Source organism: Parambassis ranga, chromosome 15, assembly GCF_900634625.1.
Source record: "Parambassis ranga chromosome 15, fParRan2.1, whole genome shotgun sequence".
Lineage (NCBI taxonomy): Eukaryota > Metazoa > Chordata > Actinopteri > Ambassidae > Parambassis > Parambassis ranga.
In genome coordinates, this window is record NC_041035.1 from 18,918,789 (window position 1) to 18,939,344 (window position 20,556).

General features: G+C 42.3%; 1 protein-coding gene across 1 annotated transcript; it reads right to left on the reverse strand.

Annotated features, from left to right (window-relative positions):
• Positions 1 to 2,391: 2,391 nt before the first annotated feature.
• vwc2 (von Willebrand factor C domain containing 2) lies at positions 2,392 to 18,844 on the reverse strand. Its single transcript, XM_028423794.1, has 3 exons — positions 18,194 to 18,844; positions 16,864 to 16,993; positions 2,392 to 2,543 (listed from the first exon to the last, which is right to left on the reverse strand). The coding sequence occupies exons 1-3, from the start codon at positions 18,842 to 18,844 to the stop codon at positions 2,392 to 2,394; spliced, it is 933 nt and encodes a 310-aa protein (XP_028279595.1).
• Positions 18,845 to 20,556: the final 1,712 nt, after the last annotated feature.

The window sequence follows — 20,556 nt, forward strand, 5'->3', positions numbered from 1 at the left end:
ACAGCTTGCCTCCTCGGTGTTAATATACATTTAAAGTATATTAACACTCACAGCCTCTAATGAAGAGCCACTAACTCTGGAGGACATTTCCCTTTATGGCTTATTTTCATGCTCCACCAGTCTCGTTGTGAAACTGCACGCTGATGAAGATTTTAGGTCTCCTGTCTTTGGGTCTTCTCAAAACATAATGACAGAGCTGGCCGATTGCTATAAATGAATAATGTATTTCATCACCTACTGTAATATGAACACATTTCATCCCAGTGCAGCGGTGCACATTGTCCAGAGCAGGGCTGAAGTCTAATTACAGAGTTAGAGCATCAGGGAGGCTAATCTCTTATGGGCTTCTCCAACAGATGTGTCCAATTAATAGCCTCTCTTTGAAGGAGTTTAGATGCGTACGTCTCTGGGAATTTTATTTCAAAGTAAAAGACCCAGCCTTGTCTCTCATGAGCAGTCTTTATATCCAGTCTTAATCAGAGCTTTATTCCTTCCACTCATACACAGATCTGATCTCAAATAACTGCAGGAATATGAATAGATCTATTGCCAATTGTGAATGTTAATGACCTGGGCAGAGCAGTCAGGGTGACGGATAACACTCCGCCCCCGGTCGGAGTCATTACTCCACCGACAGATACACAGCAGGTAAGCTGCTTGGGAAATTAGACACAAGGGAGTATTATCTTGTAAAATGAAAGAATATAGAGATGACATGGCAGCAATTCCTCTAAATGGAAGTGTGTGTGCTCGAGGATTAGTGGATAGGAGAGAAAAATCCCACAATCATTTACCACTTGTATGCACAAGCACAAGTCCTGCTTCCCTTGAATGAATGACTCTGCTCTGAGAGGACCCGTACAGTCATAGGAAGCGGCCAGGAACCTTAATAGATCTGTGCCACGGGCCCCCCCCCCCCCCCCCTGCTGCCGAAAGAGGAGCCTATCACGTAGCATGTACATGCAGTTAGGCTTATTTACCTCGATCCTGCCGGCTGTCTGACAGGCACGTCTCTCTGCTGGAGACGCAACATGGTTGTCTGGCAACCTCTTGATCAAAGAGTTGTGCGGCGTGGCCGGCACGTCGCGGAGGGTGACACAGGCAGCGATGTTCATGCAAACCATAGCAGGAAAAAGCAGAAACACATCTGCATCCAGCTATCAGAGCCTGGTGCTCAGAGCTCATAACCTGCACTTAAATTATTAATCATCATTTTGATCTGCTGGTCGATGGGCCCCATGGCAGCGCATTCATTACTCTTCAGCCTCAGACTGAAAATGTAGACAAGGAATAATGTGCCGCAAGCCAGATGACCTTTCAGTTTCCAAATTTTGGGGGCAAATTGGAATCAATGACATTTATTGTCCAGTCTGGCCTTTATTAATGAAGTTGAGAACCCATGGGCGACCTACTCCCACTATCAGCCTCTCTTGTTTACTGTGTGATGCTTATAGCAGCTGGAAATGAAATATCTCTAATATCTCCTGACAACTTGTTGAATATTTTAACACGCGTCACCCTGACAACAGAAACATGTTGCACATCTAAAGAGAATTTGTTCAGGTTTGTCACATTCGAGGTTTACCTGTAAAAAAATCTGTCATTTTTGTTCCAAAGAATCTGAGCCGATCATTTCAACTGAAGATTCGCTCTGTTTCATTCGTTTAAATATGAAACATCATAACCAGGGGCTAAAGAAGGTAACATCTGAGCGATTACAGAGCACAGATTGGCATTTATTTGAAACATGAACACACAAGAGAAATACAAAAAAGCACTTTCAAATCAAAGCACATTTGAACATCCAAAAAAGATAAAAGTAATCAGGAAACAGTCGAGTCCTCTTTAATTTCCGTCCGTTCCGTTGTCTCGTCGTTCTTTCTAACTTTGCGCTTGATCGTCCTACAGAGCAGATCATCACGTCTTAAACTTGAATCACTCAGAGTCTGCACTTTGGTGGTAGAGGGACGGGTGTCGGGGTTTGTTGGATGACACCACATGTCGAGTCGTTGAGGTTTGTCACCTCCAAAGACAGCTGTGTGTTCTATACATTCTGTAGTTTTATTGACCTCTGGTCCAGTACATTGCTTATTAAAATACAGAGGCTATAAAAAATACTTTTCACTAGTTCAGCATTAATGACCCTTATATTTTGTATATATTCATAAATAATTTAATACATAGATAAATAGATATTCTGTGTGTGGATTATAAACTCTCATAAAAGCCTTTTTTTCTCTTATACAGGAGTGACTACAGTATAAATGTTGAAATGCTTGCGGGCTGCTGTTCGACCCTGATGTCCGGGAGCAGACCGGGTGAACTGAGTGTACATGCTGATTGGCGCTGGTGTTGCGTGCCAATGTGGCGCCCCTCTCTCTGTGCCAGTCTCTAGCTCTGCTGGCACTCGTTCTTACTGCAGGTGGCCTGCCGCTCAATCTGCCACGTGCCCTCCTCGTATGTGCAGTAGCAGATTGTACACTCATCAATCTTCACCTCTCGGCCGGCCGGTATCACCGCTGTGTCCGCGTAGCAATTTGGCCCTGCAGGTGGTACGAGGAAAAAAAAAAGAAAAAACAGATCAACTAGCACCAGACGGAAAACAGGCCTTACACAGTAATAGGGTGCAAAATGGAGTTTCAAATTGATCTTATGTATTTTTAATACACTTCTGTTGTGTTGGTGGCACCGTGTCACATTATTGAGGTCACAGCGCTAACGCTTTGGCCCCTGTGATTTAATCTGCTGTGGGAACTCCGCTCTGCTGGTGTTACTAAACAAAAAGAAAGTTTACAACCAGTCGGTTCATGTTATATCACAACAATAAACTGCAAAACTCCTTAAGAGAAAAAAACAAATAAGAGAAATAAGTATGATATTGAGGTGGACTAAGCTCACTGTTCAGTGTGTGCATTAATGTGGATTTAAATCTGAACACACAGTCACAATCCTGTGCTGCCTGGCGGATGAAATTCCTAAAATTCAAACATCTGTATGCCAGTCTGGATGCAGAACAACAACAACAACAACAACATGTAAATCTTGCTCTTCTGGTAAAATAGATTTTCAGTGTGCTAACCTCAAATAATGTTAGGCTATTATTGTAAACATTGTGTTTCTTGAGCCCTGTGAACCACAGCTGCTTATTTTCTTTTTTCAATTTCATATAAACATGCACAGCAAACACACCGAGGGGTGGGGTGGGTGGGGGGTTTACTGCTGCCTAGCCAGGTGTGACCAGCTGTTTATGATGGCTAATATCAGCTAATGTCTGCAGAAAGAGTTGTGTATACGTGACATCACTAGAAATGACAGTGAAACAGTTGAGGATGCAGCTCATGTGGTGATGATTAACGCACTCGCTTCTCACTGTTAGCTAGTTAGCCTAACAATCTACTAATTAGCGTACGTGCTGGTTAGCACCGTTTCTGCATGTTAAGTATTCCAAATGTGCATGCTCGACAACTGTGGGCATCTGACCTTGGCTGTTGCAATTAGAACAGAACAAAGGACACTACACGAGGCTCTGTGAACGGACGAGTGGTGTTCCTGCTCTGTCTTCGTTTTAATTTAGTAATAATACTTCCGTTTTAGTATAGAAGTAGGTCATTATTATGAGGTGCCCACAAAGATTTGGACATACAAGAGAATGCAGAATGAGCAGAATCGCCTCATCTTTAAGCTCCCAAAAAAAAAAAGTCTGACAGGAAACACTTTATGTAAAAAATACATTGTGAAACAAAGGCCAGTGGGATGCATGCAAGTTCGAAAGTAGGACAGGACTTAAATTATTGTTTTAATGCCGCTTTTAGATGCCATGTCTGCTGCAATGACCATATCTCCACATGGGGTTCAGCTCTGTTAGCCGTCTTATGTCGTTCCTTTTAATATAGTTTCATGACATCCTCATGAACTTGAATGCAGTCAGTCAAAGAGGGGAGCGAGCACATGAGACTCGACGCGCTGCCCTTCATTTCATTTCCCTCAGTGGAAAATGGGCTCTCACATCTGGGCTTTCATTGATTGTTTCCCAAAATAGTGTTCTGGTTATGGGAATATAAGAGGCACAAAAAAATGGATACACAAGCAGCAGGATTTGTGAACACAGCGGCCATTTCTGAATTATTTGGAATGCAGATCACATAATGAATTTGAGTTGTCCCTAAGGTCCCTTTTAAAGGTGGAATTTCTCACACTTTCTCACGCCTCACTGCCATGAATCATCAGCTGGCTTTGTATCTGCCCAAAATAGATTTTCCATTGGCCGTCATTACCGGGCCTTTCAGACTACTGCTGAGTGACCACTTGTGGTGTATGCAGAGGAGCATTTTGATGCTGAAAATCAAAGATGCATCCAGGGATTACGATGATTGCATTGAATTCTTAAGGACCTGATTATCTCTTGCACTGTCACACTCAGACTTTTAACTCTGTCTGTGAGAAGTGTTCGGTTATATTTGCTCCCCTCTCCTTGATTGGCTACACCACAAGTAAAGCATACGTCTTGCTGAAGGCAGCCTCTCTCTTTATATAACTGCAAGGTTTGGAGTGTGAACTGTGCATAAAAAACAAATTAGCCACTGTTACACCGTGCTTTAATACAGTTTTGAAGTGCACCCTAAGGGACTTTTTCTTTTTTTTTACTATTTTGCAGTAAATTGGCTCTCACTAATGGAAATTTTGATGTTAGGTGTAGTACGTGAAAACCTGAGTGGCTAAGAGACGTGAAAAAATAAAATGAACTACCGGCTTGTTTTGGTGCTCCTTCTATCAGCCACCACTGTGTGCACAAAGAAATCTACTCGCCAAGCACACAATGCCAAAACACAAATGTCCTCTTTGTATCACGGTCAGCCTCTCTTCTGGTACTAAGTGTAATGGGAAGGCTTTTGTCTAAAGACAGTGCCTCTGTCCTCCACCAGTGGCTGGAAGAAGAAAAAAAAAAAGTGCTCATAAATCATCCATTATCTCTCTGGCCGCACGGCAAAATATAAACACTGCGGGAATTGCTTCCACAACATCAGGTGTAGCATAACAATGGCTATTTCCCTTAGACTAACAAGGTCTTGAGCCACTCTGTTGTATAATTAAGATGCTGATAAATGGGAAGTCTTTGACTTGCAGGCACCGCATTTTGTTGCACGGCAGCGCCCAGAAGGAGCGTGCTGGCACATCAATCAATGAGAACAGTTTGCAGAGGCCTGTCAAAATGTCAATCCTAACACATTTATAAGTCTTCAGATGAACACGCACACACACCCTATCTGAATAACAACTCATCCTGTGGCCCGGGCTGCTGTCGCCCCTGATTCATCATCATTAGCAGCATTTAGAACACACCGTCTCGAATAGAACATGCATATGTCTAGGATATGCTAGCAAGAGAAAAAAAAATGCGGAAAATAATCTTGCGCTTTGCAGCATTAATCCCTTCCTTCTGGAGCTGGGATTACAGCCGCAGCCTGTCATTCAGTCATTCACAGTTGCATGACACTGGTTTGTGTTAATTAATGCATGAATTTGGCGCCACTGTGCTTTACTCATTGCTGCCATTCATATCACACCCACCTTTTTGTCATTGCTTCATTAATATAATATATCACCATCTCTCCATCACTCCCTGTCTCTTTCTGCCTCGGTGCAGCAGGAGACAGATTTTACAGGCACATCAGGCTTCAGAGGAGCTTTTCAACAAGACAAATGGACTGTGCATGTGCATGAACAGTTGGGCCCAAACTGTCACTACGGTGTGTTAGAAGTTGGCATGGGAAGCGTGTGAAAGAGATGGCCATTAGCACCTGTGGCTTTTGGCTCTCTAACAGCGCAGGATAATGGATCATTACACCCCTTAATTCTGAAATGTAAAAAATGTTACAGAGGTGCATTATTGTTAAGGTAATGGAAGGAGAAGAATAGCAGGAATCACTCATCTTAATGCATTTCTTGAGTACATTTGCATTATAAATGCAGAATAAAAATGACCTTGCTCTGTGAAGACGGGAAGAGGGGGGGGGGGGGATTTTATGGGGAGAGACGATGATTTAACAATAAATGTGAATAATTTCTCTCAGAGATGCGCCGCGAGACGAGCTGCGACTTTTAAATATAAACAGCCTCGCATTACACATGCAGACAGGTTTTTATGGAAGTGCCACCTCAGGTGAATGTTTGTTGCATATGTTGTCTCCAGTGACTGTGCCCACTGATAATCTTTGTGGCTCAACAGGCCAGCTGCACATAAAGTAGCGCAACCATCATAACAACAAATGTCCTTCACAGAGATTCACAATTCTTCACAACAGGGCTCAGGTGACAGCATTTACTAGAAGACCTTCATTCATATTATTTATATATATATAAATATATAAAATTTGGCTCTGAACTATGTTCATGCTCAAGTGGCAACTAAGGCTACGTTCAGACTGCAGGTCTTAATGCTCAATTCGGGTTTTTTGGTGAAATCTGATTTTTTGGTTGGCTACCAGTCTCCTGTGTGAACAGACTGCGCAGAAGAGGACACACTGTCACACAATGTGTGCTTGTGTGGCGTTGTTTGTTAATGTTTGATCGTAGCCGACATAATTACAACCAAGTAATATTAAGAAGAACGCTGAGAAGGAAGAGAGCAGTAGCTGCGGCTACAGCTAACTTCTGTACAGAGATGCGTGTGGGTGCGGAGTGGTGGGATAGTGACGTGACTACTTTTAGCGACACTGAGTTCATTCATAACATTCAACAGTCATAATTTCAGAATGACGAGAACCTTTGATTACGCCTGCGAGCGCCTTTCTGTGTCACTTTCACGGTAAGAGAGTCGACATCTCCCTCATCTGTAAGCAAGCGCGTTGGAGTTTAGCTCTACTTCCTGGCAACAGGCGCTTGTTGCTAACAACACCGCTTGTCTGCCCGATCCTGTGTCACAGAATTGTGACGTCTGTCGCCTTTCACTGACGCAAAGGTCGGATATATGCCGCATAGCCGTTCAGACTGAGGTCGCATTGCAAAAAATCAGATACGTATGACTGTCATGACAATATCAGATACAGGTCACATTCGTGCAAAAAAAGGTCACTTTAGCCTGCAGTCTGAACGTAGCCTAAGAGGCTGAGAAAGTAAGCTACTGCAGTTCTCCCTGTAGCCTCTAGGGGGCAAACATAAAAAAAATTTGTCAATCCTTATAACAATCCTCATGTTAAAACTTTACAGCAGAAATAAACCTGTTTACAGCTTTGAAGTTAACTTTTTATGACAAAAGTATGTATGTATGTATTTATATTTTTTAATTATATAATAAAGAAACATTTTAATTGGAATGATCGCTCTGAGTAACAGGTGAGTGCCGCCTCAGATGGGGAGCTTTCTGCTCTGCCTGTATGTTAATTAACTTGGAGTTAAGGCGGACTATGACTCTGCCAACATGATGACCGTCCAAGACTCCCACACAGACTCAAAACAGCTCTTCAGATACCTATGGGCGATGTCACAGACAGTTTATCCATATTTATATCCAGTCTGTGGTCCTATTAATCTTCAGGGAGTCACACAAAAGAGCCTCTAAACAGCATGTACTGGTGCCAAGTCTATGCAGCTTCATGAATCATTTAAAGAGTGAATGTATTTAACACAGATATGGATCACAAACATTTTTGCAATTTTATAGCTGATTTACAGAGCATTCTGTTGTCAGCCCACTGAACAGATATCACTCTGTTGTTATTGGCACAGAAGTAACAGATAGAAGGATGAAATGTGCATTATGATTTATGCTAAACAGAGATGGGTAAATTAGTATTTTAACATTAATCATAATCTTTTTCCTAAACCTAACCAAGTAGTAAATCCAACCAAACTAAAAAGGGAAACAAATGAGGACATTCTCCGGACTCCCATCCACACAGCCTGTTGCCTCACTGTTCTGCGTAAAAGTTGGTCGAATCAACACCACTGTGTGCAGAAAGTCAACATACATTCAAATCAAAACTAAAACCAACATTATATCTTTTGATTGCATCTTCTCTTCAGCACCCTAACTCTGAAATATTCATAGCTCCATGACAAGTGCCAGACAAGTCTGGCATGAATGGCTCCTTCTCTTTGGAGCAAAACGTTCCCACCTCAGCCGAGTGAAGTTAGAGAACCAGCTTCCTGTGTTAATTTTCAGGACGTCGTCTCTCTCGCTCTCTCTCTTCCATTTAATCTGGCCCTGCTGAAGCATCAAACTATCCTCATAATGCTCCCCTGGGTGATACGCCCTAGCTTTCAGCTGGGATTCCTCAGCGCAGCCACAGTGAATGTCAGCCTCACACAGGTAAACAAATGGCTTTGTGCTAATGAATATGTCAGTGATTATGTCAGCTGGCAAATGCAGTTAGCAAAATGACCCTTCCAGGTGACTAATGTTTACCTTTAACCAGACTTGTAAAGCATTTTTTACGTGCCCTGACTCACACGATGAACAAAAGAAGTTAGAGTAAAGGGAAAAAAATGTAAAACGGGCTCAAATAAACCGGCGCTCACCTTTAAAGTTCTGACATCAAACCTCTTTTTCTGACTTTTGTTGCATTCTTGTTTTGCTCTGAAAAATGTTTTTGAAGTCACATTAATGTTGACTTTTTATTCAGGAGAACATTTAGAAAATAACAGCTAGACCTGAGCTGAGACCCCGCAGTGCTATAATTGTTAGCACATAATGTGACTAACTATTACCTTCATTACCGTGACCTCTTTCTATTGTGAAGTCCTGTAATGGAAAATGGCCTGTAAATAATAAAATGTAGTGATGTGGAGACAGAAAAGAGAAAAATTACTCAAAGTAGCTCTTTTTCAGTTTATCATTACATAATTAGTGCCTTACTTTATCTTTCAGTTTAGCTAAAAAACAAGTTATTATTTCCAATTACTACATAAGCTATTGTCATTGTGTAAACTATAACATACCACTAAGTGTTTCTCATTACGTGCATTGTCTATTGAACTAAAGTTTTAAGAAGCTAAAATTTCTCCGTCAATAAACCTCAGAAAAGACAAACGCCTGGTCGATAATACAGCCATCCGATTAATTACGGAAAATATGGACGTATGACATTATGATACGTTTACATTAACAGATCATTTAATCATATTGCCGGATGTCATATAGTCTTAGGACTAATACAGCTTATTGACAGTAAAAAACTATGGGCGAAGCTTCTGTGACTTCGCTCACTGGTTTCTCTCTTTGAGTCTCCATTGGAGGCTCTGTGGCGGCCATGTTGCAGACTGCAGCTCATGGTGTGATAAGGCACACACCTGTTACTCGAAGTGGTCACGCTTCCCTGGTGTGAAGGGGCTGGAATAAAACTTCCTTGACATCACCCAGAGGTTAATGAAGATGCTCCAACTATCCGTCCTTCTAACCTCTAGTTAATCCAAATACAGGCAAAGAGGTGGAGCTGAGGGTCGCCAAGCAGTAATCGGAGTCGGCAGCCACCTGTCACTTAAAGTGCAGGCTTCATTAGTATAAATCAGTATAAATCTGATGCCATGGCGTGGGGAGGGGGGGGGGGTGTCATTAGTTTTATCATTATGCAGGGTTATAGGTTGTAGAGTGATCTGGAACAGCCGCAGCGTGGGAGCCAACTTGTGAAATTAGAATGACGTTAGCAGCTCTGTCCTGCTCTTCATTTGGTTTGGGGGAGTAGACACTTGAGCAACTAAAGCCAGATTTGTGTTCGGCAAGGATACGTTTGCCTGAAATCCCAAAAAAGAAAAAACACACACAGGACTACTGCAGTAGAAATGGTGCTTAGACACATAATTTTAGTTAGGTGGGAATGTTACAACAAATGCTGCTGTGTTTGTTGTAGAGATGTGATACAACACACTGATATTTAGTCTCATTTCTGTGGTCACACACATTCTCTTGAGAGTGTTCAGTCGAACCCTTATTACCTGGTCTGCCATAACACTGTTTAAAACTCTGAGGAAAACGAACAACATTTGTTTACTGTTATGTGAAATCAGTAGTTTCATAAGTTATGGAAATTAGATTAGATTAGATTGCCACAATTTTCACTAGAAGCTACATTATGTCATAGTGTGCGAAGTGCTTGGTAGGCTTAGCAACAGTAACTAAGGGGTGAGAGGCTTAGCGGTAATAAATGAGCATTATTTGTGCATTTATTGCCTTGGACTTGCCCTCCTCCATATTCCTGATCTGTCAGAATGAGATGAAGGCTGCTCTAAATGGACATTTCATCCATACAAACAATTTCCCTTATTGATGTGTTCCTTTAAAAACACAACCTGCCACATCTTAAAAGGCCCTGTATGAATCATGCCTCTTTTAATTTAAATGAGTCCATCCCTCTTGGCAACCGGTCTTCCACGTCTCATGTTGCTCTATTTGAAGTGATTTTGGCTCCAGTTCAGACTGTTTATCACATCCCCCCCAGATTAGTGTTGACCCTAATGTCTGAGTCTTGAAGAGCACCACTTGTTTCCTCATGCGTTGCCAAGGCGATACCCTGCAAGAGCAAAGGACAAGAGGGAGGGAGCCGTGGCCAAGGTGCCGATGAGAAAGACTTCTCCTGCATTGATTTTTTTTTTTCTTTCCTTTTTTCCGAAGCATTCTTCAAAAGCAGATGCAGCGAGAGAAAATGTTGCTTACAATTTACAACAAACGCCCCCGTGCCTTTACCTCCATGTCAAAGAAAAGGAAAACAACACTTCAAAAATATTGGCAGCTGTGGAAAAAAAATGACTCCTCCATTGAGGACACGTTCTCCCTCTTTGACTTGTAGGTGTTCTTTGCATGAATCAATATTGTTTAATTAAACTTTGTGGCAGCCAGCGAATGATAGTCACAAACTTTAGAGTGTATGAAACCATTTAATTGCAATGTGTTCCAGTGCTTTAAGATAATGAGTAAAAAATGATGAGAACCTGCCTCCATTCACAGCTGTTCTTTGATATTCATGAACAACTGTCTGGGGTGGATGTTAGCGATACCTCTTACTTTCATCTTCCTCCCCTGGCTCTTCCCCAAGTGTCTCCTTGCATACAAGCTGAATAACACATCTGAGGCAGGGTGCTCTGCCATAAGCACTGATTCTGCATGCCTGAAAAGGCCATGATAATGCCCGTGCATAATTGATGAACGTATCAAACATTGAAGTACTTCATTGGGATTATATCAATAATAAGAAAAAGGGGAAAAAGGCTGTTTGCCCGTAGAGGAGGGGGAGCAGCAGAGGGGCGACTTGTTGAATGAGAATCTGATGTTTTAAATTTTCACCTCGTTTGTTCCACGTTCTCCCCTCTTTTTCTGTCACACTGTTTCCTTTCACATCTGGAAGAGCGTTTAGTTCTTTCCCATTAATGAGCTGAGCTTTGATGTGACAATTCGGGTGCATCGGAAGATACTGGGAGGTCTTAACATCTGCCTGCACTTCAAACAACATCTGTAGACAAGACAAACAACAGAATCAGGGGAGGAACCCTCTGACGACCTCCAATAACCTTATTTTACACCGTCGGTATTTCATCACGCAGCCTACCACTCATCACACCGAGCGCTACATGATCAACAGCAGCAATATGAGAGCTGACAATCAGTGATTGCCCGGTAAACCTGGCGAAGAAGCATCATGAATAAAAGACAAAGTGAAATCCGATGTTGTGACGTTGATAGGAGCTGAAGGAAGATTAGAGCGATGTCTTATTTACTGGTAATAATGGCACAGTAATGCATTGATCACAGTAACTATTTATGAAATCAAACTGATTTAATACAACTGATTGTCCGAGATGCCACTTTTCAAGATCTACTTTTCTGAAAAAGGCTAAAACTCAAGAATGGTAAACAATCACATTTACAAATAAAAGTAAAATAACCTGCAGTCCATCTCGTTTTCATAACAATTAGGTGATGAAAAGACGGCAGCCTGAATAAAATTTAAAATTATTCGACTCTATATAATACACGCCAGCACCATTCCTCAAGATGTACTTAAAGTGACATCAGACTTGAGGTTCAGAAGAATTTCCTCCTCTAGCTGCAGATTGCACAGAACAACACTGCAAGTTTGTTTACTTCCTCTATTCCACAATGGCAAAAACTGAACTGATCATCATGGAGCTGGAGCTGAAAAATGGAGAAACTTTGCTGAGCTTACTGCAGTGCAGATTAGAGACATGATGTTAGTGTAGATGGCTGAAGTTTTGTTGCTTGACCCAGACGAGAATATCTAAATATTGCAGGACGTCTGCAGGTAAATGTGACGTTTGTTTTTCTTCGGAACAGGGGTCACACATGGCCACGTTTTATGTGATGTTAGCAAACTACCTGGTAATCATTTAGAAATAACTGACACTTTGTCAGTGCATTGTTTAGGTCTGTGGTGTTTCTTCTAGCAGGAACACTTGTGGAACATTTGCTGGCACATAATCAACATATAAATGAATATTACTCAACTAACAATAAAGTGTTTCATCATTTGACTTTGCTTTGACTTGATCATTAGATCATTCGCATTATTAGCATATCATAAAACAATTATGCCTTATTTAAGTTGCACCAATATTATTAATCGTTATCTATTTACTTCCGTTTCTATCCAATTAAAGCAGCTCCAGTGCTTATATAATTGCATATAATTATGTGGTTAATTTTTTATCATGTTTGTTAAGTTCACTTTACTCTGTGAAATGAACTGCAAATGCAATCATGTGGGAGGCAAGTCTCCAAGTAAACATGCTCTTTGATTGAGACACCCCCCCCCCTCCCCTCGGGAGGTGGAAGGTGACCGGCAGCGTGCAGAGTCAGACTCCCACCAAAGATGTTGGTTGGGCGATGGCGTGGAGTGTTTACACCTTGTGTTTACACGGTCAGCCGTGTTCAAGGCATCACAGAGGTTGTTGAACACACAGCTACGCAGATCTGCTTAATTAACACTTTGAGCTCTGATGTTCACAGCTCTCTGGATTTGTGAAAAACACCAGCCGGAGCCAGAGACATGAGAACAAAAGTGGAAATGATTTGCACAATCCTAGAAATTTTTTTTTTTTTTAAATCTCACCTGCTGCAGCTTTAAAAACACTGACTGCTGAACAAATGAGGCGTAAATGCTGCCAAAGGCTATTTCTGCATCTTCATAAAATACCACTGTGCTTCTGTAGATTACGCTAACGGAGTGTGAGACCACACTGACAGAGGCTGCATGACGATGTAGGAACAGGCTTCTAATTTTAGCCAAGTGTCATACAGGTGTGTGTGTGTGTGTGTGAAAGGGAATAATATGATCAGGTTAAAGGGGGCCATGCTGGTAATTTGATGCTTCACATCCATATATTTGGCAGGCCCAGAATAGATGGAGTTACACAGAGGAGCACCAAAAATGCAACTGATTTCCACTGATATGCAAAGTGGAAGTCATCTGTGAGAGCGCACTTGTCATTTGTGTAGACAATGACTGACAGTTGACTCGAATAGTCACGGTAGACCAATAACTGAATCATCTGCGGGCTGCAAAAGCATTTTAGAAAACAAGCATCTATTTTTTTATACATTACGATGCATCGTTTTCAACTTAATGCAGCCGTTTTCTAGTATTTTAGACCAGGGGTATTCAACTTCAAGTTGAAGAGGCCCAGTTAGAGAAAAATTCTCGAAGCAAAGGTCCGAATATATAATATATATATGCTTAGATGTACAATTCGAAAACTTTGACAATATTTTTGTCACATAATATAGAGCTGTAGAATGTTCTTTCATTAATTACATAAAAGTCAGGTTGCATTTTAAAATAAGGGGAGAGGAGGGGGTGTATGTTTTTTACATATATGATGTTCACCATAATGTTTATTTCCATGTATGTTCATCGCAATGCTGGAAATACTATCACTTCAGACAAAGCTTTTGTTAATTTACTTAACTTGAACAATACTTTGCTACATATCCACCTCTAGATAACATAACTTATGCCAGCTAAAATGTTCAAATCTCATTTCCAATCAGTATGCTTGAAAACAATCTGTAATCTCCTCCTCATCCTCCTCCATTCAATGCTGGTTATTGAGCCCTGTACTAAATTCTGAATGCACTGATGAACCGTTCCAGGTCACACAAACTGTGACAAACAACTTTCTTTGCATGCACAGGTACAGCAGAACAAAGTGGTGAGTGTGTGAGAGGGAGAGGGGATTTAATTGGTTGATGTATTGAATATCTGACGGAAACAACCGGACTGCACCCTGCATCTCCGAAAAATTACAACATTACTATAAGACTATTCAATTGTTTTCCGAATGCTTATCTATTTATAGAAGCTGCCGGAATGCCGTGCTGGACTGTTCTGGTCCACTTTAACCCCGGTGTATCGTTGTCTTTCTTTTCTTTCCTCTTTTCTTTTCACGTGTGTAACATGTCTGCAACTTGTATTGTAGTCGCAAATTTTACCACCTGAAATGCCCAGATTTGATTGGCTGAGGGTTATCACGTAGGATGGTTAAGCTCGTATGCAATTGGTCTGTGCGTTTCCTCATGCGCTAAGCCACTACTGTAAAGTCAATGAAAGCTGCGGCAGTTAAAATAGAACCGCCCCGTCAGGTTTTAAAGAATAACCGGCTGTTTTGACTGTAAGTTCGGGGCCGTATGGGACGGCTTCTGGGTCTGGACCCGGACCGCGGTCTGCCAGTTGGTAACCCCTGATTTAGACAAATGGCTGAGAGAGTGTCAAAAACTGCAGTTCCCTCCATGGCCTCTGGGGGCTTCTTGACAAAACTGAGTTAATCCCCATTGCATTCTCCATGCAGAAATAAACACAGCCTGACCTCTATTGGTAAGTTCACTTTTTATAACATCTGTATGGGGGTGAAATTTTCTTGTTAATTTTTTTATTATATTAACATTTAAAATTTTGTGGAGTTGTTTTGGGTCTATGTGAGAAGCTCTGACCATCACGTCAGGCACACAGTCCACTAGCGAACTCTTTAAACAAACAAAGCAGAGCTGAGGATGCAGGCAGCATTCAGGCAGCGGTGTTGGCAGCCACCTGTCACTCAAAGCAAAGTGTGCTCATAATTACATCCCTGGACGTTTTAACATCCAGTGATTGACTCACTTTTGGAGCCGGCCCTCATGTGGCTGTGCAAGAAACAGCAAATAAGTGATTCCTTTCATCCTGCCTCTCCTTTGTCTGCAGACATGGTCAGTGGTTTTTGTACTACAGATAAGTAGTTCTGGTGGAAATGATTGGGGACATTTTAAAAATGAATCAGTAAAAGAACATTTTGATCAATTTAGGGCCTGTTAGAGTCATTTTAACCACACAAAGAAAAAAACAAAAAGATTACAATAATCCAGTCATTTGGAGCTATGGTCAGGGTACTTGTCGTCTCTGACGCAGTGCGCTCTGTTTGTTGAATGGTAATGTGTGGTAATCTTATGGTAATAGGGACTGATGCCATTCTAAAACTGAAAAATCCGTATCGGGTGAATGAACCCATGGATTTGGTGGGACTTTTTGAATACAGATGTACGCTCTTCAGTCGACCACATCTCTGCACATACTGTACTACATCTACATCTGTCTTCTAGACTGATGTGGCCACAAATACAACCCAGCAAATCCACAATGCATTTCACAGGGGAAAATATGGAGCACTGCCCAAACTCTGTACAAAGCACTCTCAGCATGATCAATATGTGCATATATAAAAAGTTGGTATACAGCAAAAAAAAAAAAAGGGAACAAAGGACCAACATGTATTCCCTGAGATTAAAGCAGGCAAATATTAATAAAGTGAGTAACGCCTCATGACTGCTAATTTTGATTTGAATCATTATCTCTGGAGGTTGTGAGACTTTTAATTTGACAAATCTTTGATTGATAACTAGTCACAAGCATTCATGCTAATATCAATCATTAAGTTTAAAATGAATGATCCTAATGTGATATGCTGGGAGTAATTACAGTCAACGGAGTGAAGGATGAATCAAATACATGTTGTTTATTTAATGCAGTGATGATATATTGTTTTTGTCTTCAGACTCTTGTGTTCATTATTTAACGTGCAGAAGTTTCAACAAGCAGCATGAAAAATATCTCGCTTGCACTTTTACTAAAAGAAAAAAAATTAGCAGTGCTGACTGCGGACGAAGAGCGGGATGTTTTTTTTTTTTTTTCTTCATGTAGATTGTTTGCTCTCATTTTTATAGCAGCCAGCCTGTGCCACTTTAAGATTCCAAGTCAGAGATACATATCGCAAGTCATCATTCTTTTTGCTGAAGGAAGCAATGTTGCTGACATTGCCATGTTGCATTAGAGTCACACCAAGAAAACAAGGGGACATAATCTAGGACATGCTGTCTGGAATCATCCAAAACAACTTCAGATAATTGACTCTGAGCAGTAGAATTCCTTCTTCTCAGACAGGCCCAAGCTCTCAAACACAACGGGATCACAAACTCAAAAAAACCCCCCGGCAGCACAAAATACAGTCGTACCTCTCATCTCCGTACCAGGCGGATTGGGAACATACGCTACAGCTTCCATCAAATGAACTGAGTCATTATATGAAATTAAGACAGGAGCAAATGATTTACACAAAAACAGGCCACGGCTCAGAACTCATTAACCATATTTTTGGCGTGACTTTGCTTAAATAGATCTAATCTGATGTGGCAGGATACTGCACACACTGCAGTGCAGCACGCTGCGTGCTTTGTGTCAGCGAAATAGATGTTGCACTACCTTGCCCTCATACTGTAACTCCTGTTGATGTGCCCTGGAGCAAACTGGCTTGTGTTAGCTACACCCAGCAGCCTCCAACTACACTGCTTGTTCTGTGGAGAAAGACAAACCCCCCCCCTTCCCCACTCACCGCCCTTGCAGATGGGGCAGCACTGATCCGGCTCATACTCCGGGTCCACACACTCCGTCTGTGGGCAGGCTGCCACAGAACACAACACCTCACCACTCGGCTCACACCGGCACTTCTCACACGGAGACACCTGCATAGCAGAGAAGAAAAAGCAATTAACACCCATACACACACAGATACACACAACAAAGGTCCTCTTAATTAATTTCTTCCCATCTTTCCCTCTGGCTCTTTGTCTTCTTCTGCCACTGCTCTGTGTTTTTATCTCTCGACCAAATGGACATGAGACACCCCTGCCCGTCTGACTTGTTTAAGACTGTGTGCATTCATTGTTGCAAAGCTACATTTGTAGGGCAGTCCCATCTTTCTCAAATTCATTGCCAATGAATGCCTCATTTTAGAGAGAGCTGTGCAGAGAACTGACCCACACTATGCAGAATCAATAGCAATGGGAAACAAAAGAAAGATGCTTCCGATTTCCGTGGTGCATGCACAGAGTTAGAAATCACTATGCATGCATTCCTGCATCTTCAAACAGAAAAAAAAGTGGGACAAAGGATTGGACTGATTAGCACCTATATAAAGTCGTACACCTTTAGTCTTAACAAGAGAGCAAAGGTTAATTCTGCAAGCGTTGCTGTAGATTGCAGAGGTCTGCGCCTCCGCATGGTACTCCACTGTGAAAAATGGAGTAAGGTAGCACTTAGCACAATGCCCCAGAATGTAGCAATCAAGCATGAAAACCTGCCTGTTGCTTAGTTTCAAAGCGCATATAGCACAAAAGGCTGACGTATGCTGGAGCTTTCTGCACATTTCCCTTAGCAGGGACTTGACAATGAGCTGTCCGTAATACTGCGAGTTAAAGAAAGAAATCCCTTATTAACCTTAACCGCCTGGTGAGACACTTGCCAACACAAAGATTACCATTAGAGGCGGGTAAATGCATCACCTCGTAATGCCGAGCCTGCGGTGCACGTCTTTTTCAAAGAGGTATAAGAAGATGAAACATTAGAAATCTCACTGTCTTTGTTTCTTCTCTCTCAAACACCCACATGCAGCTCTGCAGAGTTGTAACATTACTACAACTGTGACTGAATATGGAAACACTTTGCTGGAGCTGCGTTGGTAAATTCAGCCTCAGGTAATACTCTCAAAAAAAGACAAGTGCTGACCTTTGCCATTATAAATCTGCCTGCGTGCTCGCTTGCATGCTGCAAGGCAAGGTAACTAGTTTCTGTGATAAACTCTATTGATGGTGCAGAGTGTTCTGTCAGCACTCCTTTCAAGTTTATGCATGTCAAAAATGAGTGAACACGGTAAATGGGCTCACCTTAAACTCTTCGAGCGAGGCGTAGATCTTGCCCCGAAACTCGCAGTAGTTCTTTTTCTCTTTGCACTGCGGACAGCACTGGCTAGTGTCCACTTTAATGCAGCGAGGGTGAACCTTGGGACATTCTGGCTTGCTGCACAGAGGGCCCTCGTCTGTGCAGAGGCAAGGGCACGTTGAAGGACCTGGAGTGAACTGCTCGCCGATGGCGAACACAAAGCCGCTCTCATCCATGCAGCCTTTCCCCCTGTAGTCTGGGTAGGCGTACTCGTCGATGGCATCCAGGGAGAGTGTGACATCACTGGTGGGGCCCTCGTCTATTTGGTTCAGTGTGTCCTGTTCACTCCACAGCTCCTGGGACTTCCCACCTTTAGACCCTCGTGTCTGAGAAGTGAGGTTTGGCCTGGCACGGTTCACAGCAGTCCTGTTGGGGCCCAGAACATTGATTTCCTCTGGCCGCTGCTGAGCGCCATATCCCGCTGGCTCCTGTGCGGTCTGCTTGTCCTGGTGTTTGTCCTCCCTGGCTTGGGTCAACACCCTTTCGAGTCGTTCTCGGCTCACTGGTAAGGTCGCTATAGGATTACACTGAGCGCCACTCATCAGGAACCCAAGAACAAAGAGAACTTCTGCTGTCATGGCAACGGAGTGCAGCATCTCTCCCCACCACCAGTGAGGTGGGAAAACACCTTGGCTCACATAACACACTTCACATCTCAGGTGTGAGCCAGTCCATCTGGAAAGAGAAAATTAAACTGGGGTTATGTGCTCGGTATTTTGTCACTTGTTATCCCAGGTGTGGGATTTGTCTCAGTTAGCCTCTAGAACAGTGCAAGAAATTTCAGGTGACTTCAGAGTGCTGCTGCTTCATCATGTCAAGCAAACAACCCACTGAGTGTGATGCCAGCCTGTGGGATCGGTGAACTGGATCATCAGGACAGGGAGCAGTCACAGTGGTGTGTGAGGATATTGATACTGCTTCATACTGTAACGCTTTCCTGCACCAATTGGTCTCAGCAGGGATGGAGTAAAAAGAAAATGGCCAAAGTAGAACCTAAATCTAACACTGCTGAAGCAACGAATCCGGATCAATGACTGCTTTTTTTTTTTTTAATAAATCACACCTGCACAAAAGGAGAAATTGATCTGAAAATAGACATAATGCCAGTCTGGGAAGATGAATTTACCACAGTAGACAGAAGTAGCCGTGTCAATTTCAAAAAATAAATCTGCTCCAGTTTTTGTGCATTAAAACTTCCTCAAAAAGACGCCCGCTGAATATCTCATGATTCCATTTTAATTTAAAAGTAAAAGTGCATCACTTTCACAGTTTTCAGCATTGCGAGGAGTCGACATACGACAGCTCGAGTCGAGCAGAATCCAGGGATTGACTGCAGAGGCTGCACATTTTTAAAAAGCTGTAGTCAATGTTTGTGTTTTTGTTTCCTGCTTAACTTGATTTACTGCACCGTCTTGAAATTCAAATGCCTGCTATGATGCTTTGCTGCGTTCGATGGCCTACTTCCATTCATTTTCCTTGCACCGCATGCTCGCTGTCATCACTAAGCTCTGTTTAACGGGCTGCAGCCGTGTTGACATTCACGGCTTATTTGGGGGAAAAAAAAGATTACTCTGTATCGATTGGCCTGACAATTAACTGTAAAGTCCTGTCTGTGCTTGTTTAGGAATAGTTCACTGTATTGATTCATTTGTCAATGTCGATGAGCGCAGCTAATTTCCCGCTGAGTGATTAGGGGCCTTAATCTGCAGGTAAAGAGCAAGTAAGCATTAAGTAAACAGTAAGCTTAGGTACATGCTAATACGTGGAGTAAACAGAGATTATGTTTTGCATTAATTTGACTGTGAGGACACCAAAGTGTCTCTGTGAGTCAGTATCATGGAGACATTCATGAGTTCTGTTCCATTCTGAGGAAAATAGATTCTGAAATTGTCTGTTGGAACACCAGTGGTATTTATGTAGCGTTTTAGCAGAATTGCTACGTTTGAGGCAGAATCCTTGGAGCCACCGTGGAGCGGAGAGGAAGCAGAACGAGGTGCATACCGATAATGCCGCTGCAGCTGAGACAGAGAGAAAGAGAGGGGAGCCCAGGCCTCATTAGTAAAAGGACCTCATTTGGAGCTTTTTCAGGCTCACCTCTCCACTTTAACAGCTGTTACTCACTGTCACCATAATACTGTTGCTGATGCTGCTGGTGGACTCTGACTGAACTCTGGGTGGTCCGTCAGCTGGTTGACAAGCCAAAGCCAGGAGATCTATAATTTCCCTCACTGTGAACAAATCTCATAAAAAACCCAACAACCTGTTATTCTGGGTTAATTCCAAATGTAACCAGGCTTGTTCAGTGTGT

Coding starts and splice junctions, on each gene's coding strand:
- vwc2 (XM_028423794.1), bottom strand. CDS start 18,844: ATGCTGCACTCCGTTGCCATGACAGCAGAAGTTCTCTTTGTTCTTGGG. Junction 16,994..18,193: donor CCTCGCTCGAAGAGTTTAAG/GTGAGCCCATTT, acceptor TCTGCTATGCAG/GTGTCTCCGTGTGAGAAGTG. Junction 2,544..16,863: donor CTGCCCCATCTGCAAGGGCG/GTGAGTGGGGAA, acceptor TACCACCTGCAG/GGCCAAATTGCTACGCGGAC.